Source organism: Manduca sexta, chromosome 22 (assembly GCF_014839805.1).
Source record: "Manduca sexta isolate Smith_Timp_Sample1 chromosome 22, JHU_Msex_v1.0, whole genome shotgun sequence".
In the NCBI taxonomy this organism is placed as follows: Eukaryota; Metazoa; Arthropoda; class Insecta; order Lepidoptera; family Sphingidae; genus Manduca; species Manduca sexta.
In genome coordinates, this window is record NC_051136.1 from 5487525 (window position 1) to 5513212 (window position 25688).

The 25688-nt window shown below is 38.0% G+C and overlaps 1 protein-coding gene across 5 annotated transcripts in view; it reads left to right on the plus strand.

The window, feature by feature from the left end:
- LOC115443925 (liprin-beta-2) overlaps positions 1 to 25688 on the plus strand; it is a 45028-nt gene that overhangs the window by 16005 nt on the left and 3335 nt on the right. For 2 of the 5 annotated variants that reach the window (XM_037441337.1, XM_037441338.1), the window contains exons 1-9: positions 9760 to 10237; positions 10538 to 11166; positions 11289 to 11462; positions 21781 to 21927; positions 22571 to 22733; positions 23847 to 24000; positions 24353 to 24572; positions 24765 to 24975; positions 25332 to 25520. In XM_037441337.1, coding sequence (XP_037297234.1) covers positions 9961 to 10237; positions 10538 to 11166; positions 11289 to 11462; positions 21781 to 21927; positions 22571 to 22733; positions 23847 to 24000; positions 24353 to 24572; positions 24765 to 24975; positions 25332 to 25520 — 2164 coding nt within the window. In that variant the 5' untranslated portion in view covers positions 9760 to 9960. Of the gene's footprint in view, positions 1 to 9759; positions 10238 to 10267; positions 10467 to 10537; positions 11167 to 11288; positions 11463 to 21780; positions 21928 to 22570; positions 22734 to 23846; positions 24001 to 24352; positions 24573 to 24764; positions 24976 to 25331; positions 25521 to 25688 lie in introns of those variants that run through there. The other 3 variants (XM_037441339.1, XM_037441340.1, XM_037441341.1) reach the window with 3 other exon arrangements.

The following is a 25688-nucleotide window of genomic DNA, read 5'->3' on the forward strand; positions in this document are numbered from 1 at the left end:
CGGCATCATAAAGAGGACCAAAGGTAACCATTTGGTTATTTTAAAGTGTACGCAAGCCGACCTTAGCAACATAATATTTGTCTCGCTCTTTTCAACGGTTTTGGCCTATTTGAAAAAATAGGATAAGTATATGAGGGTAATTTAGATTCCTTCTATGCTTGTTCTTGTTCTAAGGTTTTCATAGTGCGGTCGACGAAAGTAAAAATGTCATAAGTGTCAAAATCCGATTACGGATCCGTCGTCGAATCGGTCATCGGATCCGTAACACTTCGTAGTAAGAAAATGTACGATCCGTCATCCGAAACAACGGATTTCGTTTTTCGAAGTAGACTCTCTGGTTCTGTGCAAAAAGAAATATATCTCTACGCACATTTAATTTATAAAATTCTTAGTTATTTGAAGAGAATGATATAAAATTGATTATTCCTGTTATATTTCGTGGTCTGTGATCGAGCAGTCTGTTGTGTATTCACAGTATTGTTCTTAGGTTAGTCTGAACATGGAATATCACCGGTATTGCCGAATATTGGGCGTCGTTTCCTGTTGTCGCAACACTCAGACTCCGTGTTGAACTCCTAATTTAGAATATCTATTGTGTGGTTTAGGACTGGATTTGTAAAAGAGGAGCTTTTGTAATTATTTTTTGAATGCATGTAACAATTCTTTATCTTATTAATGTAAAATTTACTGTGTATAATGAAGTAGAAAATATCTTTAATATTTTTAAATGGATCTGGCCAACATAAAATGTATACAATGACGTCCTAACTTTCTCGCTATTTCAGCCCCGAATATAACAGGTGGCGAGTATAACACAACACACACATTAGTTAATGTGCTTACTTTGCCGTTACGCGGGACTATATTGCGTGAACATACTAAAACCTTGTTCCTTCTCGTGCCTTTAAATATTTTATGGAATTTTTTAAAACATTATGGAGCACACGTAGTTGAGCACAAGTATATAAGGGCTAGATCAATAGGTGATGTTTCGTATAGATTTTGATATACCTAAGATTCCTACATAAGAATTTTGTGGGTGTTCCAACCAGGGTTCAAACACCCACAAAATTCTTATTTAGGATTAGCATGCTAACCCGCACTATGCCAGCGTTCTACTTAAAGCCTAAACCCTCACAATAATAGAAGAGACCCGTACCAGCAGGGGAATAGTATATACAAGGCTAGTATTATTAATATAAAAGTCATATATAATTGAAATGGAAAAGATAGAACGCATGGCAAAGGTCATTTCGTCCCGCCGTCGGCAATGGCCTCATCAGCGCGACAGGCGTGAAAGTAGGCTCCGTCGCGCTTCCGCCGCCCGCCACTCGCTTCCGGCGAAGAATATTCACAGCACTTCTACTATGATTTCAACTTGAATGTTACACGTGAATAAAATCTGTTTATTTAACGTAGGCGGTGTTGAGATAGGTCAGGGATCTTGATGGAAATATTGGAGCGACTTTGTTGGTATGCAATAAAAGCATTTGAAAGACGTTATCAACAATGGGCTTAATTCTATAAACCATAATATGCGTTGACCCTAATAAAAATATTTTACGTTGGAATAAAAAGAAACCTTAGGTACTAGACAATAGGTCACGGTATCACTGGAGCGTAAATTTAATATAAGTACGTACAAAAGAAGAATAAGGGAAGCTTCATTAAAATATTTTCTTTTTGTCCTGCCTTTCACGAATGATAATTTTATTTACGAGCGATGTAAAAGTTAATTGATATAAGCTGTATTATAAATGTTATTTAAAGTGGTTTCAGGACGTCACTGACCCTATAATTTTTTTTTTGCTGGCTTTTGTTCTAGGTTTCGCCAGCTTGAATGTTCTTTCCTTCGGTATAACGAACTAAGCACTATGTGCTTTTCCAGAACCTAAATTTGTTAATACTACGTTGATCTGGGATTTGGTCTGTCCATAAATCTATTCAACAGTTTACTTTGACAAACATCTTCACAAACATTAACATTTTCCTAAAAGCATCAGTTATGAGACTGTCTACCTTGATGGTATAGTTGTATTACGGTACAACTACCGCGCTAAGGTTTTGGGTTCGAACCCCGGTTCGGGCACTGATATTAGATTTTTCTACTCAGTAACATGGAGTCTGGAATTTGTGCCCGATATGGCAATAGGTTCGCCACATATCACATCATGGGACGAAAAGTGGGTGCAAGAAAGTGACGCGTGTACATATTCCTTCTGGGGAATAAAAGACGTGTGTGTGATCAGTTATCATGAGTTTTATTATTAGCAAGATTGGAAAATGAAACCAATTATAAGTTTAAAACGATGCCGGAGTATTGGACATTCCGAGATACTTTTATATCGGATCCTATCAGCGGAACAATATTGCAGTGAAATAAGTGCACGGATTTGCTGTCGAACCAATATTGCGGCAATTTGTTCACGAGGAAATGGATTGTGAATTGTTATTGCATACGTTGATTTTCCGATCTTGCTGAGCGATTGTTTCAGCTCGTGTCGGCTATTGTCGGTGTTTGCAGCGATTTCCTCGTCCAGAGCTTGAGTGTTGTATAAACCTATTAAGACTTGACCCTTTGCCCCGAAATGCAGTTGGAATGAAAGTTACAACGAAATGTGTGGAATGCGCTGGTTTATAGTATTGCGGCCGTTCTTTGAAAGTTATTTTATTATAATACTATGTTGCCTTTCGAGTTTCTTTATAAATTATTAAAAACATAAAATTTTATCCATGTTAATTTATCAATACTATTTACTCATGATATTATTTTGTTTTATCGGAAATGTTTCCTGAAAAAGGGATTAAATTTATATACCTAGATATGATTCATCTATCTGTAGATAATATTTGTACATTATCGAATTAATGTATGATGTCCAGATATTCCTTTTGACTTTTATAATAGTTGATTAATTGGCTTAAAACGTTTACTGGCATCAACACACGATGCGTTTGTGTGTAGCGCACCCACCCGCATACAAAATTTCCAATACAGTAGACCAAACCACAGAGTTGTGATATATATTTGATGTTATATTATGTTGTGGCAGAATAACAACACAGCGCAGTCATTGACGCAGGCTGTTGAGCTGTTTACAGGCTGGCACAGCGAATTCGCTTATACAAAGACTAATTTAAAATTCACAGCGCCTCGGTCGCGTTGGCTCATTCATTATTACAAAAATAATTAATATTAATTTCAAACTTACTTTTAGTATTTTTTTTAAGTCAGAAACACGAATGAATTTTTAAAGTTAGGGTGAAGTTAGTACGTTTTCAAAGATTAACCTGATTTCATAGCGAGCTAGTTTTATGACTACCCATTTCAAGTTAGCGTCGTAAACTCTCATTTCTCACGTACGAAGACTGGGAGCGATCGCCTCAACCATATACACAATTTTATTACACAACTAGAGTGTATAGAAATGTGTGAATTATGAATATTCTTATAAACTGCCCGAACCAGAAGTGCTGTGATTCAAATGAAGAAGTGTATTAAAAAAAACTATTTTTGAAACCTGTTATCCTTAAATTTTGTTACTCCATTTCTAGATGCATTTCATTGCATAAAATGTTACATAAAACACGACGTTTTCATAAGATTTTCCATACGCATTGACGATTCGCCGCCCCTATCTCATCATGGTACGGAAATACCGTTAGTGAATTATGGGTTCACTCGCTTCGCCTATATCTACCAGTATGGGAATACCGGCTTCTGGCAGCTACCTGTTAATAGTATTATCTTCCACGCTGGAGTCAAGGGAACAGCTTGTTGGAACTAAAATATCTATTTTGCTTTGACATCAATTTTCTCTATCGTTGACGTGTTCTTCGTAACGTGATTTTGGTGCGGTAGTGGTATAGGTATAGTACTGTTCAATTATTACCTAATTGCTCTGACGTGAGAGGACGGAGGAAGCAACGGCACAGTTAGTCGTGGCCGAAAACTATGTCATAGTGTTTAATTTTCACATTTTAGCCGTCGATAAATACTGTGCTCCTAGTACTTGTTCAACTACATTAGTAGTACGTGAATAAAAATCTAAGCAAGGAAGCGTGTTTAAATCCTCCGTGTTGCGACTGAAGTTTAGCGACGTTCCGTTTTGTTCCGAATAATAGTAGTAGTTTTACAGTGACCATATTCGTGTGATTTTTTTTTATATAGATATTTATCTTTAAGATATACATACAAACAACTTGTTCTGTACATTAATTTATTGCAAACAAACGCTACACAAATAACGCACTTATAATCGGGATGTAGACATGTTTTGAATGATAGGTATAAATATAAACTCCTAGCAAATTTTTCAAATTAAGGGAATATTTTCGAACATGGCAAATATATTTGTTATGAATAGAGATAGCATGATCCAACGCCGTCGTCTCAATTTAATCTGCCGTAATAAGTCTCAACAAATCTCCGTTTTGCGAGTCTCTACAGTCTACCAAATACTTTAAACTCTTATATTTCCGAAGTTTTCAGTCGATTTTAATTACTTTGTTTGTATTTTGCTTGTTGTTATTTTTCACAGAATGTTAGTTCAGCATCAGGTAGGACTCTAGTTTCAAGTTTGCAAGTCTACCAAATAATTTTATAAATGTTATAGCTTCGAAGTTTATTGTGCAACTTTAATTAGTATGTTTGTAATTCGCTAGTATATTTCATGAGAGTTGTTGTAGCTCAATATCAAGCAAATCTCTATCATATTCCAATAATGAAATAATCCTGAATCAAAGGATAGTTCAATCACATTACGTGTTTGGTATTGTTCCATGTTCTGAATACTCTGTTCAATTATATTTATGTGAAATAAAGCCGCATGTTTGCGTTAGGTTTGCCAAAATTTAAATATTATGCGCGCTGTGCGCTCGGCACAAGGGAAATATCATATTGCTCGATGGGTTTTTATTGTACGGAAACAATTGAGGATGACATACTTTCATGGATGTTATTTTAATTTGCATTTGTAATAAAAGTACTTTCAGCGCTAGAGCGAGCCGCATCGTCTAAAGGAACGTGTGCATTTAGAACGAGGGGAGTATTTAGTGGGTAGTTTTTTTTTGGCATCATTCTCCCTACTTTTGAATAAATTTGAATAAAATATTCCGGGTATGAAAATTATTTAAGAACTACTAAAATTTATCTATAATACACATTGTGAAGTAAATGAATAGCTTTAAGCAAACTAGAGTGTATCAGTAATTTTTATAACTAGTTTACAGATTATTTGTTTCTTAATAAATTTTCTGGGTTACTGTCGTTTGAAAATTGTCTCTTTTCTTAATGATAATACAATCTATACAAGTAAATAAAACCAAATGTTCGATGCTTGATAAATTGGAAATGTTCGTTTTCTAAGCTTTTATGGTTCGCACAATGGAAGCCTGATTGAAGGAATATTATAATGTGGATTGTACGCCTATGTACGAAGTATGAAGAGTTGTTGTGAAATCATTGCGTATGAATTTTAATTTCTTAAATCTTATAGGTGACTTAATTAGTTATTGATGAACGAATATGATAGAAGTTGTATAATAGGCGTTTTTATGTTGTCTTTGCGTGCGTGTATAATAACTTTCTGAATAAAACATTACACTCGTCTACGCGAAGCAATATTTATTTTGACTAGTTCTTCAATCAAAGAAATACTTAATTGAATAAGTAACTGATGCAAGTTTACTTGAATTCTTTATTCGTAGATCGGGTAGTAATACCAAGTTTGTGAACAGTTTCAACCTTTTATTACATTCTTAGAGTAAGAGTAGTAATTAACAAGTTGTATTCGGATTTCTCTTGTTCAAAGAAGAGTTTATCGTCAAAGGCACTAAAGATTTTATGTTTGGCAAGTTTTGCTGTGTTGTGGTTTCCGTTCCAACATTCAGACCACTCATGTAATGAATTGGATTAAGAATAATAAAACATTTCTCATCATGGTTTCTGTTGTGAATTTGTTATCTGTGATTCTTTAATATTTCGGTTTTATTAATAATTAAACTCTATAGAAAACACCCTAGAAGCGGTGATTACTTTGTTTATTTTATTGGAAAAATAAACATCACTGAAAGAATGTAACCCAAATATTTCCGTGTATCGCGGAAAGCATTATGGTTTCCCTATTTCATCAGGCAATAATTAAATGGAGCAGTGTATTATTATCGTTAACAAGTTATATTTATAGGTCTCCATCCGCCTAAGAGTCCATTTGCCGCCCACCGGGCCGCAAGGGTGTCGACCCGCCTTTGAACAATACTATTTACATTTTGGTTTTAATACATGTGAGAATGTTTTACACATATATTAAGATTTACGCAAAGGTCTAGATTTTTATCTGAAAAAAATATTTAAATCTAAGCCCCTATATTGCCCAGGTTTATAAAGTTTGAACTCTGAATATAGTGATTTGGATAATCATTTTGTGTGGTAAAATGATTTTGCTGAACTGTGTAAATGCAGCGAATGTATGAGAATGAATGCATGTTTTAATTTTGATATCATATACAAAATAATTTTGTAAAGTAAATATAAGCTGCGTCCCGCCAATGGTCCATTTCCAACGGCCACAACGCGCGGTGACGAATTTTTAGCAACAGTAGGTAACATACGGTCGCCACGTTCAATACTATCTCTATTATATTGTGTGAAATTGTGATTTTCGTGCAAACAAAAGGGAAATTTATATTTTATAATCGCATTTGACGTGAGTATCATTATTATTCGTGTAGTCTATACTTACCCTCTGACTCATCTTCCTAGTCGGGACGAATCGATTGCATCGGCAAATATATAAAACAAGTATAAAAATTGCGTCTGGGTGGCTCGGCCTCCAGTGCGGCTAGCAGTCAGTTCCTGTCAACTTCAGGCTAAACTTGCTATTGTACTTCGTGTTTTCTTTTTATGGGCGCTACATTGAGTTTCACTTAGCTCGGCCGCGTACTCGCTGTAATGTTTGACTGTTAATCCTGCCCCTATATCTTTTAACTCGTTACCGTTTGCGTTACTATGGAAAACACTCTTGAAAGCTCTTGTGTTATTGGAGATTTTCTCGTTCATTACCTTGATGTGTTTTTTGCTTACATTTTGTTAGGATATTTTTTATATAGAACGGATAGAAATATGGCGTCGCAAGATGCTCGCGCATATTCAAAATTTCAAAGATTTCATACGTACTTATATAAATATATAGGTTTTCTCTGGAATCCTTATTTATTTATTAAATTTGATTGAATAAGGTCAACAGCGACAGTTGTTCGTAACAGAAAATCGAAGTTAATTTAGAACGTTGATTCCATTACTCGGAAGCATGCTCAACTTGGTCCATTTATTTGAAAATGGTTATTGAAAATAGAGCCTTCGCCTCTCCATTTATAATTTAGTAAAGTAGATGTCATAAGCGTTATTGATACGACGCGTTCCACGATTGTGAATTGAGTGTACACGCGACAGTAATGTTGTAATTAGATTATTATCATAGCTCATTTTGTATTGCAGAGGTTTTTAATTAAACGCAATTATGTGTTTACAAAGAATACGATTTCATATAGCCTTCTTTTTATAAATAGTGTATTTTTATTACAATCTTTATATAATATACGTGTATAGGAGTTGTGGAGAGTTACAGAACATGTATGTTGTATTCAATAGCCTCCGGGCTTCTCTGTTTGCCAGTTTGATTTGATCCGCAATTTGTTACACATATAACTAGTATGTGTGCACAATCTATTAAAACCTTCAGGGCATTAGTAGATCCAATTATGTTATAGTGAAAATATGATTATAACTATCGTCACTTACTAAATAAGAAATATAAACTTGGTAAATGTTTAATATTATAATTGTAAAACTTCATTACGTGCAAGTTGTCAAAGGAACCAAATTAACAGCTGGGGCCTTATTCTCTATCCCGCACGTTATTTTAACAGTGCGTAACAAGCACGTAACACAACACATCATGTTTAGGACTATAGAAATTTGGCTTACAGAATACCATTCCACGCACAATTCTCGAAGATAACATGACACGGCCGCGTTACGCGTTTACACTATCATACAGAATAAGGGCCCTGATTAGACTACTCAATAGATATAATCGAAATTCCAGATTTTTCTTTTCTTTTTTTTCTTATTTGATAATACTTTTTAGTCGTTATTTGCTAGATAGGAAATTGTCTATCTAAGTGTTTGATAACATTTTTGAATTTTTATTTTAGTGAGTGATTCTTCCTTAGCTTAAATAACGACCTGCATCTGATTTGAAGTTATCACTCTGCGGTATGATTTCTGAATTAGCTGGTTTGTTGATGCCAAATACTTGATACATATTATACACCAAGTTTTAAAGTATAGTATGCTACTTTTCATCCTGGAAACGATCATAGACAGAGTGCTCTCAAGCGACGCTGTCTATGGAAGCTAGTATTATAATATTCTGATTTGGACGTTGCACAGGATTGTGAGTTTATGGCTTAGCTTATTTGCATATCTGTGCTTGGCACGTGATAACACGCGCTTGTTGAATTATTGCGGGATGGTTATACTTGTATCAACTCGTGTCAAATGCCGCGTTTAACCACTCCTTTCTCTTGGTTTGTTGGAGACGCTTTTTTGATTTGAAATGATGTGGCTAGATAACGTGGGGTTTATTGATATTGGATATTAACTGTTGTTTACCAACATTAACATTTTTGGCTTTTAGTTATCGCCACCAAGAACGGTGAAAAAAATTATATTAATTATTATTTAGAAACTTGTTGTCGGTGTCTATATTTTTTAAAACTTATCATATTTTTAATCTTTACATATTAGAAAACAAAGGCCCTCGCCGCGTCTGTCTGAACGCGATAAATTCGAAATAATACTGAACGGATTCTGATGTAATTTGGTATGGAAATCATTTGAGACCCTGGGGAGGAAATAGGCTACTTTTATTCCGGAAAATTATAGTTATAGCGGGATGTTAAATCCGAAAAAACTCAGGCACGCGGGCGACGTCGCGAGCAAAAGCCATTAGATGTATAAAATACTATATAATTTATTGAGCTTTTTGTATCAATGTAAACCAAATCAAACGGAACTCTCTCGCGCGATGTTTGTATGTGTTTATACTTATTTATAGATAACAAATGTTCACCCTCTTGAAGCATCAAATATAACGCTTTGTTGGTTATTTTTAACGGAACAGCTGTCGTGTCATTTCCGACACGCGGAGAGTTTCTCACTTTCTTGTGCTATTGTGAAACTGTTCATAGTTATTAATGGTACATCATTTGCAAGCAATGTACTCAATAAAATGCTTTAGTAAAATAATAACAATGTTTATGGATACTTTACGTTAGGTATATTAATTTATGATCTTCATAAATTATTGTGTGTTATGTTGTGAGATGTTAATTGTAGTACGATTCTCAAAAACAGGATAAAAGCAGACATGGATTGTTTGGGTTCACGAAGAAGACTTAACGATGTTGACATGCCAGAGGCGAACTGGTATATGTTCTATCCGCCGCAACTGCCTTACAACCCATACTACATGGTCGAACGAGCGGATATACCCATTCACGTTTGGAACGTCATAGACACTGATCTCAATGCTGAAAATGCATTTGAAAATCATGACGAGTGGGGACACCATCGTCGCCGCTCTCTGTACGAAGGCGTCAATTGGATGCCTGTGACGGTGAGTGACAGCCTGTGTGTTGCGCCGCGACCTCAATTACAGCAACTTGTGTAGTGACTGTGCTATACTTTTGATGTGCTATTAACAATTTGAGGACGCATGATATGCAATGCGTTCGTGCCTAAATTTGATTTTTATGTTTTTCGTTTTACGCAATAAAACGGATCAAAGCGGCGAAGGGTGTTCGGAATGCATCAGGCGCTTACACCATGATCTATTTCCGGGCGCGGGCGTCGGCCCTATTCGTGTAAGCTCCCCGTTCATTTTGAACTAAAACATGCGCGAGCTCGGCCGCGGGGGCTCACTCGTGGCGGCCACCATAGCGGCATTACACAACCGAACCGTTGCCGAAGCCCAGCCTCGAGGGCCGGTCAAACCGCGGGTGTCCACCGTGCAAGCAAGAAATGTGCGAACGCTGAAAGAAAACAACATTACTGAAGAACATTTGAAGCGGGAGTCCTACGGCAGTGAACGTCCCCTGTCTACTGCGTCAGAGGCGTCGGAGCACGACTCTGCATCCGTGCAGTCCAGTGAGGAGCCGCCCCCCCAGGAGAGTACGTACAATCACGAACAAGTCATTGACGTAACATATTACTGGAACATAGCCAAACTTTAAATAGAGACACGTAGGTGACTTGTGCCACGAACTTGTCGCGCAGTGTCGTGTGTGTAGCCTCATGTCCGACTGCGAATACTTAACAGAGCCCTTTGACGAGGAGCAGGAGCGCGCGGCGGCGGGCTTCGTACACCCCGCCGTGCGCTCCTACATGTACTCGCCTATGGGTGAGTGTTTTCGCGTTGAACATGAGGCCCGCCTGCATATTACGTGCTCTTGACCGATTGTTTCGTGACAGGCGGTGATTCAGATAGTCCGGATGAGGCAACAGTGAAGTGCACGGTGTGGTCCGAGGGTGCAATCGCGGGCTCACAGCCCGAGTCTTCCGAAAGTGATTCCAGTTCTTCCACCGAAGACTCCGAAACACAAGAATATGAAGTTCAAGGCGACAATGTTGATTATCGCACGTTGACGCCGAGTAGGCGTTTGGATAATTCTACTCGACGAGACGATGACTTTAAGTGGATGCCGACTGGCAACATGGTTGACGATGCAATCGAGCAGATGTCTGAAGCAAAAGCAGAAACTTATTCAGCTGCCAGCTTGGATAGCAGACGCCGGAGAGGAACATCTGATCGAGGAGAGCGCGATCGTAAAAGTAGGTCGTCGTTGACGAGTAAACCACCACAACACCCAACGAGTGTTCGCGCGTCCCCGCGTCCTCGACGTTCGCGGAACGAAGACACGCCACCCGATCTGCAGAGGCGATGGAATTCTTACGAACATTTCCGTTGGCCTGAGGGCGGTTGGTGGCCACCGATGTGTTGGTGCCACGGGCCGCCCATGCCGCCGCCGTGCTACATGCATGATCGTTCTTGGCCTTCGCATCCCTCGCTTCCACAACAACCACCTGTACGCGGTTACAAGGTACGGGCATTATAACGCGTGAGATGTATTCATATCCACTAACGGCGCATTCCAAATATAAACGGGACATAAATCTGTTGATTTATTTTCGTATGTGAATGATTATGATTCATTTATTTCAGAACGATGCAGAAGACCGCGTGCGTCGACTGGAGGCGGACAAAGAGAGTCTGCAGCTCCAAGTTCAAGTGCTATCGGAACAGATAGCCGCACAGAGCGAGAAAATGGCTGACCTCGAACGAGCGCTCCTCGACGCGAGACAAAGACTCGATGATGCCGAACAGAGATTGCAAAAGGTAAATAATATACTTATATTTTTAACATAAATATTTATGTTGTTCGTAGTATACATTAACTATGTTGTGTATTGAACGATTTTAAAATTCTTCACATTTTAACAATAATAATATAAATGTAAAAGATTTAAATCTATATACAATTGAGGTTCATTCATACATTTAATCAGTGGCGAAGCGTCCATACAAGCCGATTCCCACCGGCTTCCCTTTTAGGTTTTCGGTGATACTAAACAATATATTTAATAGGTAAATTTAAATTTACAACATATTATCAGACTGGACAATAATTATAATAGCTTAACTTATTAATAATGATCACTTAATAATGACATCTATCGGCCAGTAGCCCGATGTTTGTTAATTTAATCGCTATCGATTACTTGTTTTATATAACGTTAGATGGCGCATCTTGTATTTAGTTCCCCAGAAATTCCGTTACCAAAGTGAAATTATGACGCCACAGGAGCAAGGTAACCCGCTGTCAAGCGGCTTAATGTCGGAGTATGTTTTTTAATATAGATGGCAGCACTTTCTATGACTTTTGTGTGTTGTTTGTTGGAATCGTGCGGAAGATAATATGGGCAAAGGGAACCCGAGCTAGTTCGGCTTCACGTTAACCGACTATGTATAGTTGTCACTTTTTACGTCCATCAAACGTCATAATTTATTATGCTACCAAGTTTCGGTGTTTGTAAATTGTCATATTCATTTTATTTTTTGATAGTTATGTGATATTTAGTTACCATCGCTTTGTTTATTTATAAACTACAAAAATAAATGTGTATTATAATGGAAATAACTACCTGTGATCAGTTTAATGTCTACCTTTACGTGAGTATATTATTAGTCAGTGTTTCACATATTAGTATTTAGATGTTAAAATATTGGAAGTAGATCTGAAAGATTTTGATTTTAGACATCAAATGTTTGTTAGAAGAAAATAAATATTATGTTTTACTGAATTTAAAATAGCACCACGATACAAGCAAAAGTTAACGAATAACCTTTCTTGATTATAATTTAAATTGATAATTATATAAGTTTATCATGTAGGTAGACTTAAACTGTTGGTCTGTTTGGCGATCGTGATACCTATTTCTATTACATTTACAGTTTTATTTAGAAAATAAACAGATACTTTTAGGTAGGTAGTGTGGTTATTATTTTAATACTTACTTTTGTTGCTGTTATAACAAATTAATAGGTAAGTACTTATATTTGTGATTAATGGAAGAAGAATTATCTACGTATATTGTTCGATTTTATGAATGTTTCAATTATTTACGCATAATAGGTGATTTAGTAGGTATGTTAACGTTTGGTAATTTCGAATCAAGACTAATTCGTTGTCTTAGTTTTTGTTTTCCGATAAACTGTCCCCGATATCTTAACCGACGCCAATTTTTTTTACACCGGGTTACCTTTTGAAAAATTTCACCCTTCGCCACTGCATTTAATTAAACTTTTTGTTAAGTCACAGAAGTCACAGTCTATCGCGACTACCAACCGGCAACGACTCTAAAGTATTTATTGATTTCGAACTTGGAGCACCTGTAATTACCTTATAAATATACCATATAGGTATCTACTGTTGTCTCACTCGGTTGCATAGCATATAGTGTGTAGTGAGGTGATAAGTCCTTAACACTCCGGATGGCCTAGATCACGGTGGAATGAGGCATTGAATAATCATGATTGGCGTGGGCCGCACAATTCCTACCGCGCATCTCTCCGACAATCCGATGTCTTTATTACGTTGAACATAACTTGTAAAGTACTCGGGGACCAAATTGCATAATGCTTCGTACTTCCTAATGACCCGTATGATTACTACAACGGTATGTAAAAATGTAATTCCATTCGGATACAACGTGATCAGGTTTTCAATATTAACGTTGGTCCGTAATAGCTTTCCAATCAGCCGACGCATTTTAATAAAAGCTTTTAAAACCGATAATTGATCTGCCTCTCTAGAGAAATTATTTATCAATTTTAAAAGATAATAAACAATGATCTCGAAGTCTTTTGGGAATGTTTACGTAATTAGGTATATTTATTATGTATGTTTTATTAGGTATCTATTTATTATGAATTATTATTAAGTTCTCAAATTTTTCTGTTACGTTTTCTATGGCACGTTTCGACGTGCGATTATCCTGCCGAAAATTAGGATGTCACTCGCGATTTTTGCTTTAGAATGTATTTATTTAATATAACAAATATATCGGTGTGGAAGACCAGTCTCAAATACTTAGTCGTCCACTGCAGTCTGATTTAAGATTAAACCTTTATATTTAGTTGTTGCTCAGTACAAAATATCGTATTACCACAGTAATTGTATATACACAACAAACAAGCTATACTCACCTAGTGGCTGCTTGCTAATATTCGCGTTTACAACATGCCACGTTGTTACTATTTTACAGATAAATTTCATTACTTCACGTTCGGCACGGGTCATGAAAATTGGCGCGCCCGAATTTTTTCCGAACTTGAAAAAATGTAAATTGTGTTTCGTTTAGGAATACCGATATTTTTCGGCTAAAAGCGGTGAAGTTGAGCTATATTCAAATTAATTTGAACATGCGGCTTATGAATATAAAAAGACAAATACACGACAATATCATAAAGAAAATAATCTATATACCTATACCAATTTAGACATACTACATATATATATTTTTATTTACACACACCTCACTTCCTTGTCCATCTGTTCGATACAAATTTTACCATCGATTTCTGTTTTGATTCAAGCCGCCCGGTGTAGGTGTGTTTTGCAAAGCATTCAATACAAAGGAAATGCTCTTACGTTTCTACATATCCCACACTTGTATGTATGATTATATTTTCCCCAAACACGTGCTTGTTCCGTTTCGCTCGTTTAAAACGCAAACAACAGACCCCCGATTCTGTATCAGTAATTTACATTTTGACAAATATTTCGCTGCGAGGTGTACGCGTAAATGCTAATTTAATATGCGAAATTGCAACGTCGACTGTGCAAAGAACGTTTGTAATTCAATTTGTCAGCGGTTATATTGATTTATACTTTAATAACATAATAATATAATCCATATTTCCCAGCAATTTATCATTGTTTTGTTTATCTGTAGGAATTCTTTCTAATAAAAGCTCAGTCAAGCTTGATCCTTGTGTGCTGATAAATTGGTTTTCTCTTTAGAGCACGGAAAGAATTTATAGGAAAATAATTCTCAGCAGCTAGTGCTTAAAACCGGGCTTCTTATTTGTCCTGTGGATATTGTCTAAGCCGTCTGGGGACATTGTTGTTTCTAAAATTCAACACTCATTTTAATATTACAGTGTCTATTATTCTTGCGTTTTTAATTAATTCGAGACTTGAGAATATTCTTAGATAAAATGCCGTTATCGTGTTATCAAATAATATTGTACGTATATTTAGAGAAATACCTAAAAATCCTATTAGACTCAAATTCCATTTTGGGAGATTCGATTTCGCGAATCACCTGACAATGAACAGACCATTGGCCTTGAGCTAGCTATCATTGAGTCCCAATAGCCCAGTACATCATTGTTAACAGCTCACACACGTTGTCCCTAAACGAATGTGGCCAGACGGCGAATTGTATCAGGTATTATTGATAATCTAGATGCGTCGGACGTTTAGTCACCTATCGTTCAAGTCTACAAACTAATTAGTGGCCGTATTATAATCAATATCAGCCCACATATGTCTGACTCTGGAAATAGTCCGTTCGCCAGACGCATGTTGGAAATATGATTAATGTCGTTAGCCGGATATAATGGAAACTCATTTAATCGTATCAATTATTTCTTAAACGATTTAAAATGTGATGGTTTAATTGCCTTTAGATTTTTATACGTGTCGGTTGCTATATTATGTTCGGTAGTTTTTGGCTTCTTAGATTTATAAAAACCACTCGTATTACTTTTATTTTTTATTACATAAGCCGGCAACCGACTGGAGTTTTCGCGTGATGTTGACTTATCTTCAACGCCCATAAACAGCCACATTTCCAAAAAAACCCTGGATGTGCTACGGACCGCAAAAGAAAGGATTTGATGTTAGGAAGGGATGAGAAGTATTTCCGTTTCCGCCTATCTCACTTAACCCACGAAACGTAGCAATAAGCTGCCACTTCGTGTTAGTTTGTGAGGCAGTACTATCGTGTCGACCCATTAATGCTGAAGACAAATCATGTGTACGGCGTGGCTCTTTTTCTTATTTTATTCATTTATTTGCACTTTATATAGAAATATATATCGGCAGATTTAATGCGTAAGGCATTCTCTCTCAGTAAGCTTAGGGCGCTACAGAGATAAATAAGGTGGGTAGGTCAGTGGCGAAGGGTGAAATTTTTCAAAAGGTAACCCGGTGTAAAAAATATTGGCGTCAGTTAAGATATCGGGGCAATTTATCGGCAAAAAAAAACTAAGACAACGGATTAGTCTTGATTCGAAATCAACAAACGTTGACATACATACTAAATTACCTATTATGCGTAAATAATTGAAACATTCATAAAATCGAACAATAAACGAAGATAATTCTCGATCCATTAATCAAAATATAAGTACTTACCTATTAATTAGTTATAACAGCAACAAAAGTAAGTATTAAAATTATAACCACACTACACTAAAAGTATCTGTTTACTTTCAAAATAAAACTATAAATGTAATAGAAATAGGTATCACGATCGCCAAACAGACCAACAGTTTAAGTCTACCTACATGATAAACTTATATAATTATCAATTTAAATTATAATCAAGAAAGGTTATTCGTTAACTTTTGATTGTATCGTGGTGCTACTTTTAATTCAGTATAATATCATATTTATTTTCTTCTAACAAACATTTTGTGTCTAAAATCAAAAACTTTCAGATCTTCTTCATATTTTACCATACAATACTAATAATATGTGAAATCACCGACTATAATATACTTACGTAAAGGTAGACATTAAACTGATCACAGGTAGTTATTTCCATTATAATACACTTTTATTTGTAGTTTCTTAATAAACAAAGCGCTGGTAACTAAATATCACATAACTATCAAAAAATAAAATGAATATGACAATTTACAAACACCGCAACTTGGTAGCATAATAAATTATGACGTTTGAAGGAAGTAAAAAGCGACAACTATACAAAGTCGGTTAACGTGAAGCCGAACTCGCTCGGGTTACCTTTGCCCTAAGGCTCGACCGAGACGGGTTTTTCATTCTCGGCCGAGACCGAGACCGAGACCGAGAATGAAATAAAATCTCGGCCGAGACCGAGAACCGAGACCGAGAATAGACAAATCATAAATAAACTATGAAAAATTTGTTAACTGTATACTACAGTAGGCACTGTTTTATAAAAAAAAACGCTTAACAATCAAAGTCAAATAACATAATATAGTATAATTTTTTTTTTCGGTATTTTCACCCTTCAAAGAGTGTCTCCTTTTATCGTACAAGTAATAACTCAGCAAAACAATACTTATAAAAATAATTTTAACAAAAAATTTAACCGCCTTCAAAAACCACTCAAAGCCAAAAAATAATTTCACATAACAGGTAGGTATATGAGGTATATAGGAAATTTAGATCATACATGGACTATGCAACGAATATAGCTTAACTAGCAATTTTAATTAGGCACCGACTCCAAAATTGGTATCCAATATATACCTGTTATGTGAAATTATTTTTGTGTTTTGATGGTTTAATTTTTGTTAAATTTTTTATTTTTGATTTTGTGTTAGTAAAAAATAGACCGTCTCGATGGCGTGTTTCACTCACGATACGACTATCGCACTGAGGAGTTACACCTCTGAGTACCCCTGAAAAGGGGAAAAGGTGTGATGCTATATATATGTATGTAAGAAGTAGATTCAAGCAAACCTAACACAAAAACACAAGTGATATATTTCGATCATAGTACAACTATCGCGCTGTGGTGTTACACCTCTGTCTACCTCTGAAAAGGGGAAAAGGTGTGATGCTATATATATGTATGTAAGAAGTAGATTCAAGCAAACCTAATACAAAAACACAACTGATATATTTGGCTCACAGTACAACTATCGCGCTGTGGTGTAACACCTCTGCCTACCCCTAAATATGGGGAAAAGTTGTGATGCTAAATACATATATGTATGCATGTAAGAAGTAGAGTCAACTAAACCCAACGCAAAAACACAACTAATGTGTTTCGCTTGCAGTACGAGTATCGCGCTGAAATGTTACACCTCTGCCTACCCCTGAAAAGGGTAAAAGATGTAATGCTATATATATGTATGTAAGAAGTAGATTCAAGTAAACCTAACGCAAAAACACAACTGATATATTTCGATCATAGTACAACTATTGCGCTGTGGTGTTACATCTCTCATCATCATATCAGCCACAGGAAGTCCACTGCTGAACATAGGCCTCCCCCAAGGATCTCCACGTCGACCTGTTGGAAGCGGCCTGCATCCAGCGACTTCCTGCGACCTTAGCCAGGTCGTCCGTCCACCTTGTAGGCATTACATCTCTGCCTACCCCTAAATATGGGGAAAAGGTGTGATGCTAAATACATATATGTATGCATGTAAGAAGTAGAGTCAATTAAACCCAACCCAAAAACACAACTGATATGTTTCACACACAGACTATCGCGCTGAAATGTTACGCCCTTGCATACCCCTGACACTCGGAAAAGATGTTATGCTATATGTATAAGTATATGAGAAGTACACTCAACCAAACTGAATGTAAAAACATAACTAAAAACGTCATAGGAAAGCAAAATTCGCGATTTCGTTTTCTAGGACGACATAATTATTCTAGTTTTTTTAGTTTTAAAACCAAACTACTGAAGCGATGTTGAAAAAAATTATGGGACCAATCTGGAGAGAAATTCTTTCGAATAAAAAAAATAATTTCCAAATCGGTTCATAAATGAGCGAGTTCTGAGGTAACAAACATACAGAAGAAATAAAAACATTCCCGTTGAATTGATAACCTCCTCCTTTTTTTGAAGTTTGTTAAAAAGTACTTACATTTATACAATTTATACGATGTATTAAATATTGGATCCCACTGCTGGGAACATCTCTCCGTTACTACTGAGAGGGTTTAGGCATTCACCAAGCTGACCTAATGTGGGTTTGTTACTTACTTTTATTAACTACAATATTTTAACTAATTTCTATTTAACAACAATGGCTAAATAAACCGTGAACGAACGGCGCGAAGGTGGCCGCAGTTCACCACCTGGGACTCCAACCAATCACAACGCAGACTGCCTACTCACTCACTCACACCGAGCGACGAATATGCCCGCGCGCTGATTTGAATCTCATTCTGTTCCGAACAAAGTTTCTCGGCAATTGCCGAGAATCTCGGCGGTTTTTAGCCGAGAACCGAGACAAAATTCTCGGCTGGATTTATAGCCGAGAATGCCGAGACCGAGACCGAGACCGAGATCTCGGTCGAGCCTTACTTTGCCCATATCTTATATCTTCTTATATCTTCCGCGCGATTTCGACAAACACTGGCATAGAAAGTCATAGAAAGTGCTGCCATCTACATTAAAAAACATACTACGACATTAAGCCGCTTGACAGCGGGTTACCTTTGCCTGTGGCGTCACAATTTCACTTAGGTAACGGAATTTCTGGGGAACTAAATACAAGGTGCGCCATCTAACGTCATTTAAAATAAGTAATTGATATCGATTAAATTAACAAACAACGGGCTAGTGGCCGATAGATGCCATTATTAAGTTATCAATTATAATTAATAAGTTAAGCTATTATAATTATTGTCCATTGTCTGATATGTTGTAAATTTATATTTGCCTATTAAATATATTGTTTAGTATCACCGAAAACCTAAAAGGGAAGCCGGTGGGAATCGGCTTGTATGGACGCTTCGCCACTGGGGTAGGTGCATTAAGGTATAGCCAAGGGCCCTATTCCGTGTACGGGGGTATATCCGTCTTTTTGCAATTACGGACGTTCTAATTAAAGGATAGTTTTGATAGCCGTATAGGTAAAAGAGTGAAAAAAACTCCTATTTACCTTTATGGCTATCAAAGTTGTCCGTCAATTAGAACGCACGTAATTGCAAAAAAACGAATTTGCCCCATAGACGAAACAGAGCCCACTGACTATAACTTGATGTTTAAAAATACAAAATAAACATACATAATAAGACTATGTTGTTTTAACATTAAGTATTCCAATATGCCAGTATATTCTAAAAATTATTTAGAAGCAAGACATTTTATGAGATGGAAATGTTCTGGAATACGCGCGGTGGTTTCAAGACCGAGTTGTAACGCGGTGGCCCAGTTCCAATTATTCTGAGATTTGCTTCTCAGAAAAGGACAATATACAACGGAAACTGCATGTAGGCCGTTATTAAAAATGACTTAGCTGCCATTTGCAACACCTGCCTAGGAAGGAGAACTCATATGTCTATCCTGCTTTGTCGGACATCCCGCGGCCACTCTGTCTAACCTTGATGTAACTGTGTAATCTCAGTTTGTATTTATATCTAAAATTAGTAATGAGTCATACGTCAGCTTGATAGCACGTGTGATAAAAATTCTTTGAAGATAATTATTACTTCACCTACATTGTGTTGCCTGTTGCGAATGTTAGTGACCTCATTTTGCAACGTTTGTGTTTAATGCGTGAAATATTTAAGATCGCAGTAAAAATAGTATAAAGTTTTATTATACGTTGTAAGTTGCATTTCACACGATTTGTTTTTCTTTTTCTACCATTCAGGATATTTACTTTTTAAATAAACAACTGATTCAGACTCGAAGCTATTCCAGAACAATATAAGTTTCAAGTAGAAATAGAGTTTAGGTTTTTTTTAAGTACCAATGTTATTGCTCACCCAAACCCAATAGTTCTAAACGTATAGTGCATCGCGCAGTCAGATTTATGTCACAAGTGCTACACGTCGTGCAAATCCCGATCCTTCAACGGCCATTGCCAGGCATTTATGGCACTAGCATTGCATCAAAATTACAAGTTAGATGCTAACGATAGTATGCGCTATTCTGGCAACGATAAAGTAATAGTTGCTATTCTCTATTTTACCGTTTTATGTCATTCAACTATATTTTTTTGCTTTGGTGAACAATCTATCCGTTCCATCTGTTAACATTGCAATTTGTTCCATTCCACGAACGTTCATTTTTCGCGCGCAAAGGTTAACAAACCCACATTCCCTTACTAATTCAGAATAACATCGCCGCAAATACATACCAACGTATAAATTCCTTTAGTAAACAAATTCTAAACATTTTATTACACGTATCAGTACACGTTACAGTTCAGATCAAAACCAGGTAGGCGAACGTTGGAACGAGTAAAGAAAATAAACTATTAAATCGTTCTAATTCTGAAGTCCATTTACTATCTGCGTAACGCGCACCGTCCGTCTGTGTGGAGGGAGACGTGCCAGATGCTTTTTTTTTTATCAAACAACTGAGCCGGTATGTAATACAAATGTCTGAAGAATGAGTTCACGTTTGAAACGACACGATATTAAATGAGCAATGTTTACATTGAATCCTCCAGAAATGTTTCTGTGATTGCCAACATTTTGAAAGGTTTGTTTGTTTACGTTCGAAGTGTGAAGGCGGTGTACTAATTACTGAGTAGTCTGTTTGAGTTGTGTACGTTGTACCTACGGTACGGCGTTATGGTTTGGTACGTTAAAGCGATCAACAGTTTGCCTCCGAAGTACTGGGAAGGGAATTGTGTTTATATCTCTAATGCTAAGTTTAGACTAGTAAGTTCTTGCAGCAATATATTGCGCAAGATCTCCAGGTGCGTTCATAACAGCGGAAATATTTCAATAGTTCTATACACATGCGACTTGCCTCAGGTCTTGTAAACTTAAAAATTTGCAGAAGTCGGTTTACCGTTATTGTTTACACGGTAAAAATGCATGCAGAAGTCAACTTTTCAAGTTTTATTGCTAATTTAAATCTCACCTAAGATTTCGTTGTCATGCCTCGGTTTCTATCAAATAGATATTTGTAAAGAATTAATGGTAAGTATTAAAACCACTTTCTATTGCGTTTTTCTACAGTGATGATATTGAAATTGTAGAGAAATAATATTGACTTAATGAGGGCAAACAAAACTGTAAGCTTACTACTTTTTGACTTAGGGTTAAGACGCAGTTACAGACTCAAAAAGTTTGTGGTGTCTACATATAACGTGGTGGCGCTTGGTGGAAATAAAATATAGTTTTTGTTGCTAAATAGCATAAATTATTGAAAACCAAAAAAATGTTCGTTTGCAGGAAATGGTGCAGCGTTCGTCGCTGGAGACGCAGAAGCTGGAGCTGCTGTCGAAGCTGAGCGAGGTGCGGCTGCGCGCGGCCGAGCGCGGCCTGCTCGAGCGCTCGCCGCCGCCCGACGCGCCCGTGCCGCGCCCCGCGCCGCCCAGGGTATATTGTATACAGTATAGACTAGGATATAAGTTGTTCGATATTAATTACTTGACAAGTATGTAGAGTTGACTGTATTTTTGATGGTAATGTATGGGAGTCACAACTCTAGCTATAATGAAACTCCAAAGATGGCACTGAATATATTATGTATTCCAAAACTCCAGAGTACGTTTAATACATAGTGGCGTACTTAGATGGTAATAGTAACAAATCGTAATACGTACTAATTAAACAAAGGCGTACGTTGCTTTTATATGGGAGGTATGGTGTGACACAGCGTTCTCGCACAACTACGCACGTGCACTTACATAGCTGCGCAAGTGTGTAACAAGTTTATCTCCTACCCTTCATTAAGTCGTTAGCAAATTCAATAAGAGTGTTATTCCTCGGTACAACTTATCTGTAAGTTTTATGGAATAGACGCCTGTCTTTTAGCTGTACGCACCACATTACTGGTCGGTCCCTAACGATCATATTATAATCTCTTTGGAGCTACTTGCTGGAGTAATAAAAAGAAGTAAATTTTCATCAAAGGTCTGAAGGAATGAGTTCTGTGAATGCATATATTACTCACTATCTGACCACTCGTTTGCCAAAACCCTATGTGAAGTATAGAGTAATGATGAGTGTATTGTTGCAGACGCCGCCCGCGAACTACGGGCGTCAGATCGAGCGCAACACGCACATGTACTCGTCGCTGCCGCGCGCGGCGGTGCTCGCGGCGGACGCCCGCGTCGCGTTCGGTAACAAACCGCACAGCATGGTGGTGGCGCGCGGCCGCGGACACTCGGTGCCCAATCTAGGTCCAGACTCCCCACACACTACACACACTACAACCGACCCCTAGCGCAGCATGACTAGTGCACGCGTATCCACGCTCAGGCCTTACGCTGTCTCTTGGGATCAGCACAGACAGATGGATTGGCAGTGGCTAATACGATGACAATTAAAACTCAATCGTATGTGTTCCGTATACAGATTAATATGGACTCGAATTGTTCTAGTCGTAGTTTTGTCCAATATACTATTTTAAACTGTATGCGAAACAGATAAAGTTGGATTTTAATTGTCAACGAATTCGACCGCCTCGCCTGTCCGTCCGGCTGTGCTTATTCTTTATTAACACGTTTGTAAATATTTATATCTCTTAGTTGAGTCTATGCTTATCACGCATGACCCCCGCGACCGGCCGTAGGGTAGAGCGACAAAAACGGATCCTTAGCTGATTCGAAAAGTTTTGATACAAAGACAAATTCGCTGTACCCCGGTTAGAGCTACAACGCTACACCCTCCTATATCTGCTTTTACATAGTGATAGTATTTGTGCACTCATATTTTTGTATATAATAATTTCCTTGTTCTAGACATTGCTATGTCGATTAGTGCTATTTTTTTGCGTATCCTGATTTTTGAAATATAACTTCCCTTGTAAGGGATCTGTGGTACGAATTTCGGTTTATGTGTCGCTTTTACTGTATACAAATCCCAATGCTTTCTTATTTACTCTCGGCGTGACTTAAAATAAATAAATATTATAATTTGCTTGTCTCCTTGTTTATAGTGTACATTTCTCGTGTAAATATATAAATAAGATATATTTAATTTCTCATTTTCTTTTATGGATAATAAAACGATTCGTGCAGAAATCCAAGGTTTATATATATGGCAAGCTTTAAAGGAGCTTTTAAAGGGTTGGTTACAATGTTGAATAACTACTGCGAGTTGCTGCACAGCTTTATCACAATAACTTATTTTTGTTTATTTTTTTGTTATACTTTCCGTTATTGACAAGAGTAATAAAAGAAATAGTGTATATTGAAAAAATGGAGCACCGACGCGGCTGGGGGCTTTATATGTAGTGTCGTGAGTAGAGTATCGAGAGAAGTAACGTGTGGTGTTGTGGTGTTGTGGTGCAGCGGAGAAGGAGGAGACGCAGCGCGGCAGCCCGTCGCCGTCGCTGCGCGAGGTGCGCACGCGGCTCGGCAGCGGCGCCGGCGTGCGCCTCGAGGGCGACGACCTGCCGCCCGCGCCGCGCGCCACGCCCCGCGCGCCCGCCGCGCCCGCGCCCTGGTACGGACTGCGCGCTCACTGCCATAGCATATTCAACTTTGATACCATACATTCCCTTCCATTAAATATTACAATGGCTATTTCAGATTGATACAGAAAATACCAATCAGAGTAAAAAATATTTCACATGTATAGATATAACAGATAAACTTATTTTGATTTGTTACATTGCATTGTGCTGAAGTTGGCGATTGGGATTGTTTAACAGAATCAGATTTAGATAAGAAGGTTGATACTATGTTCTAAGGAATCAAATTTATGAGAGGAACCGTCTTCTGCGAAATCGCTACGGGTCATATAACCAATAATTTGTTTTCAATCGTTTAATCGTTTTTGTTGTGCGCGTGCGCAGGGAAACAACGGACGTGCGATCGTGGGACTGCGACACAACATGCCTATGGCTCGAAAGCGTCGGGCTCGAGGCGTACGTACCAGCTGCACGCGCGTGGCTCAGCGCGGGAAACGAACGCGGCGTGTTAGCTGCGGCCTCGCCACACACAATTGACAAGGAGCTCGCCATTAAACATCCCATGCACAAGAAAAAGATCGTGCTCGCGATCACCGATCTACTCGTACGTTCAATTCCGATACTCTAAGCGTTTGTTTCATAATGTCGAGTAAACTCTAATCATGGACTATAATATAGGGCGTAAACAAAAGAGTATGTGGTGATGATGCATAACATTTAGTTTAACATTATGAGACTGGCCCTTCGTAAACATTTTTGTCATTGGTTTGTATATGTATTGTTGTACATGTGTTAGGGCGGCCACGGCGACCCGCTGCTGTCGGCGGCGGGCAAGCTGGACTGCGCGTGGGTGGTGCGGTGGCTGGAGGACGTGGGCGTGTGCGGCGCGCGGGCCGCGGCGCTGGAGGCGGCGCTGGACGGCCGCGGCCTGCACCGCCTCGCGCACCACGACCTGCACCTCCATCTGCGCGTCACGCATGCGCTGCACGCGCTCGCCGTGCGCAGGGGTACGCTACGCACATTACAATATATTATTATAATACAGCCTGGCCAGAAAATTAAAAAAATCTTGATGTTGGGATACTCAGTTTTACATAGTGGGGGGAAATATCAAAAAAGTATCGACTACCTGCAACTTTATAAATTTCTCGATACCGAATACGAATTAAACAAAAATTATGAAGTAAAATTCTTTACTGAATGTTTAAAATATAGTTCAACACTCTTCGATAAGTGTTCAAACCATTCAATAACAAAAAATAAAGGTATTAGTAGTGGTATTCGTTCGTAGGAGCACGCAATAATATTTTAACTACTATCGAATGTCGATTTTTATCTGAAGCAATTGGTAATGTATTGTCAGGCATCCAAGTGCTGCGCGACAACCAGTTCGACCCCGAGACGATGATCCGGCGCGGCGTGGAGGGCGAGGGCGGCGAGCTGGCGCCCGCCGTGCCCGCCGCCGCGCTCGCGCGCTGGAGCTCGCACCGCGTCATGCAGTGGCTCAAGGAGATCGACCTCGCCGAGTACGCGCCCAACCTGCGCGGCGCCGGTAACTAGTGCACATTATCTCTACTATAGCTTTATATTATCTTATATCTATATACAACAAAACGATATGATATGATTTGGTACGCATTCCACGCTGCACACTGACTCTATCTATATACAACAATACTGATAATAAAACCTTTCGCTTGCGTTCCAGACCGATATGATA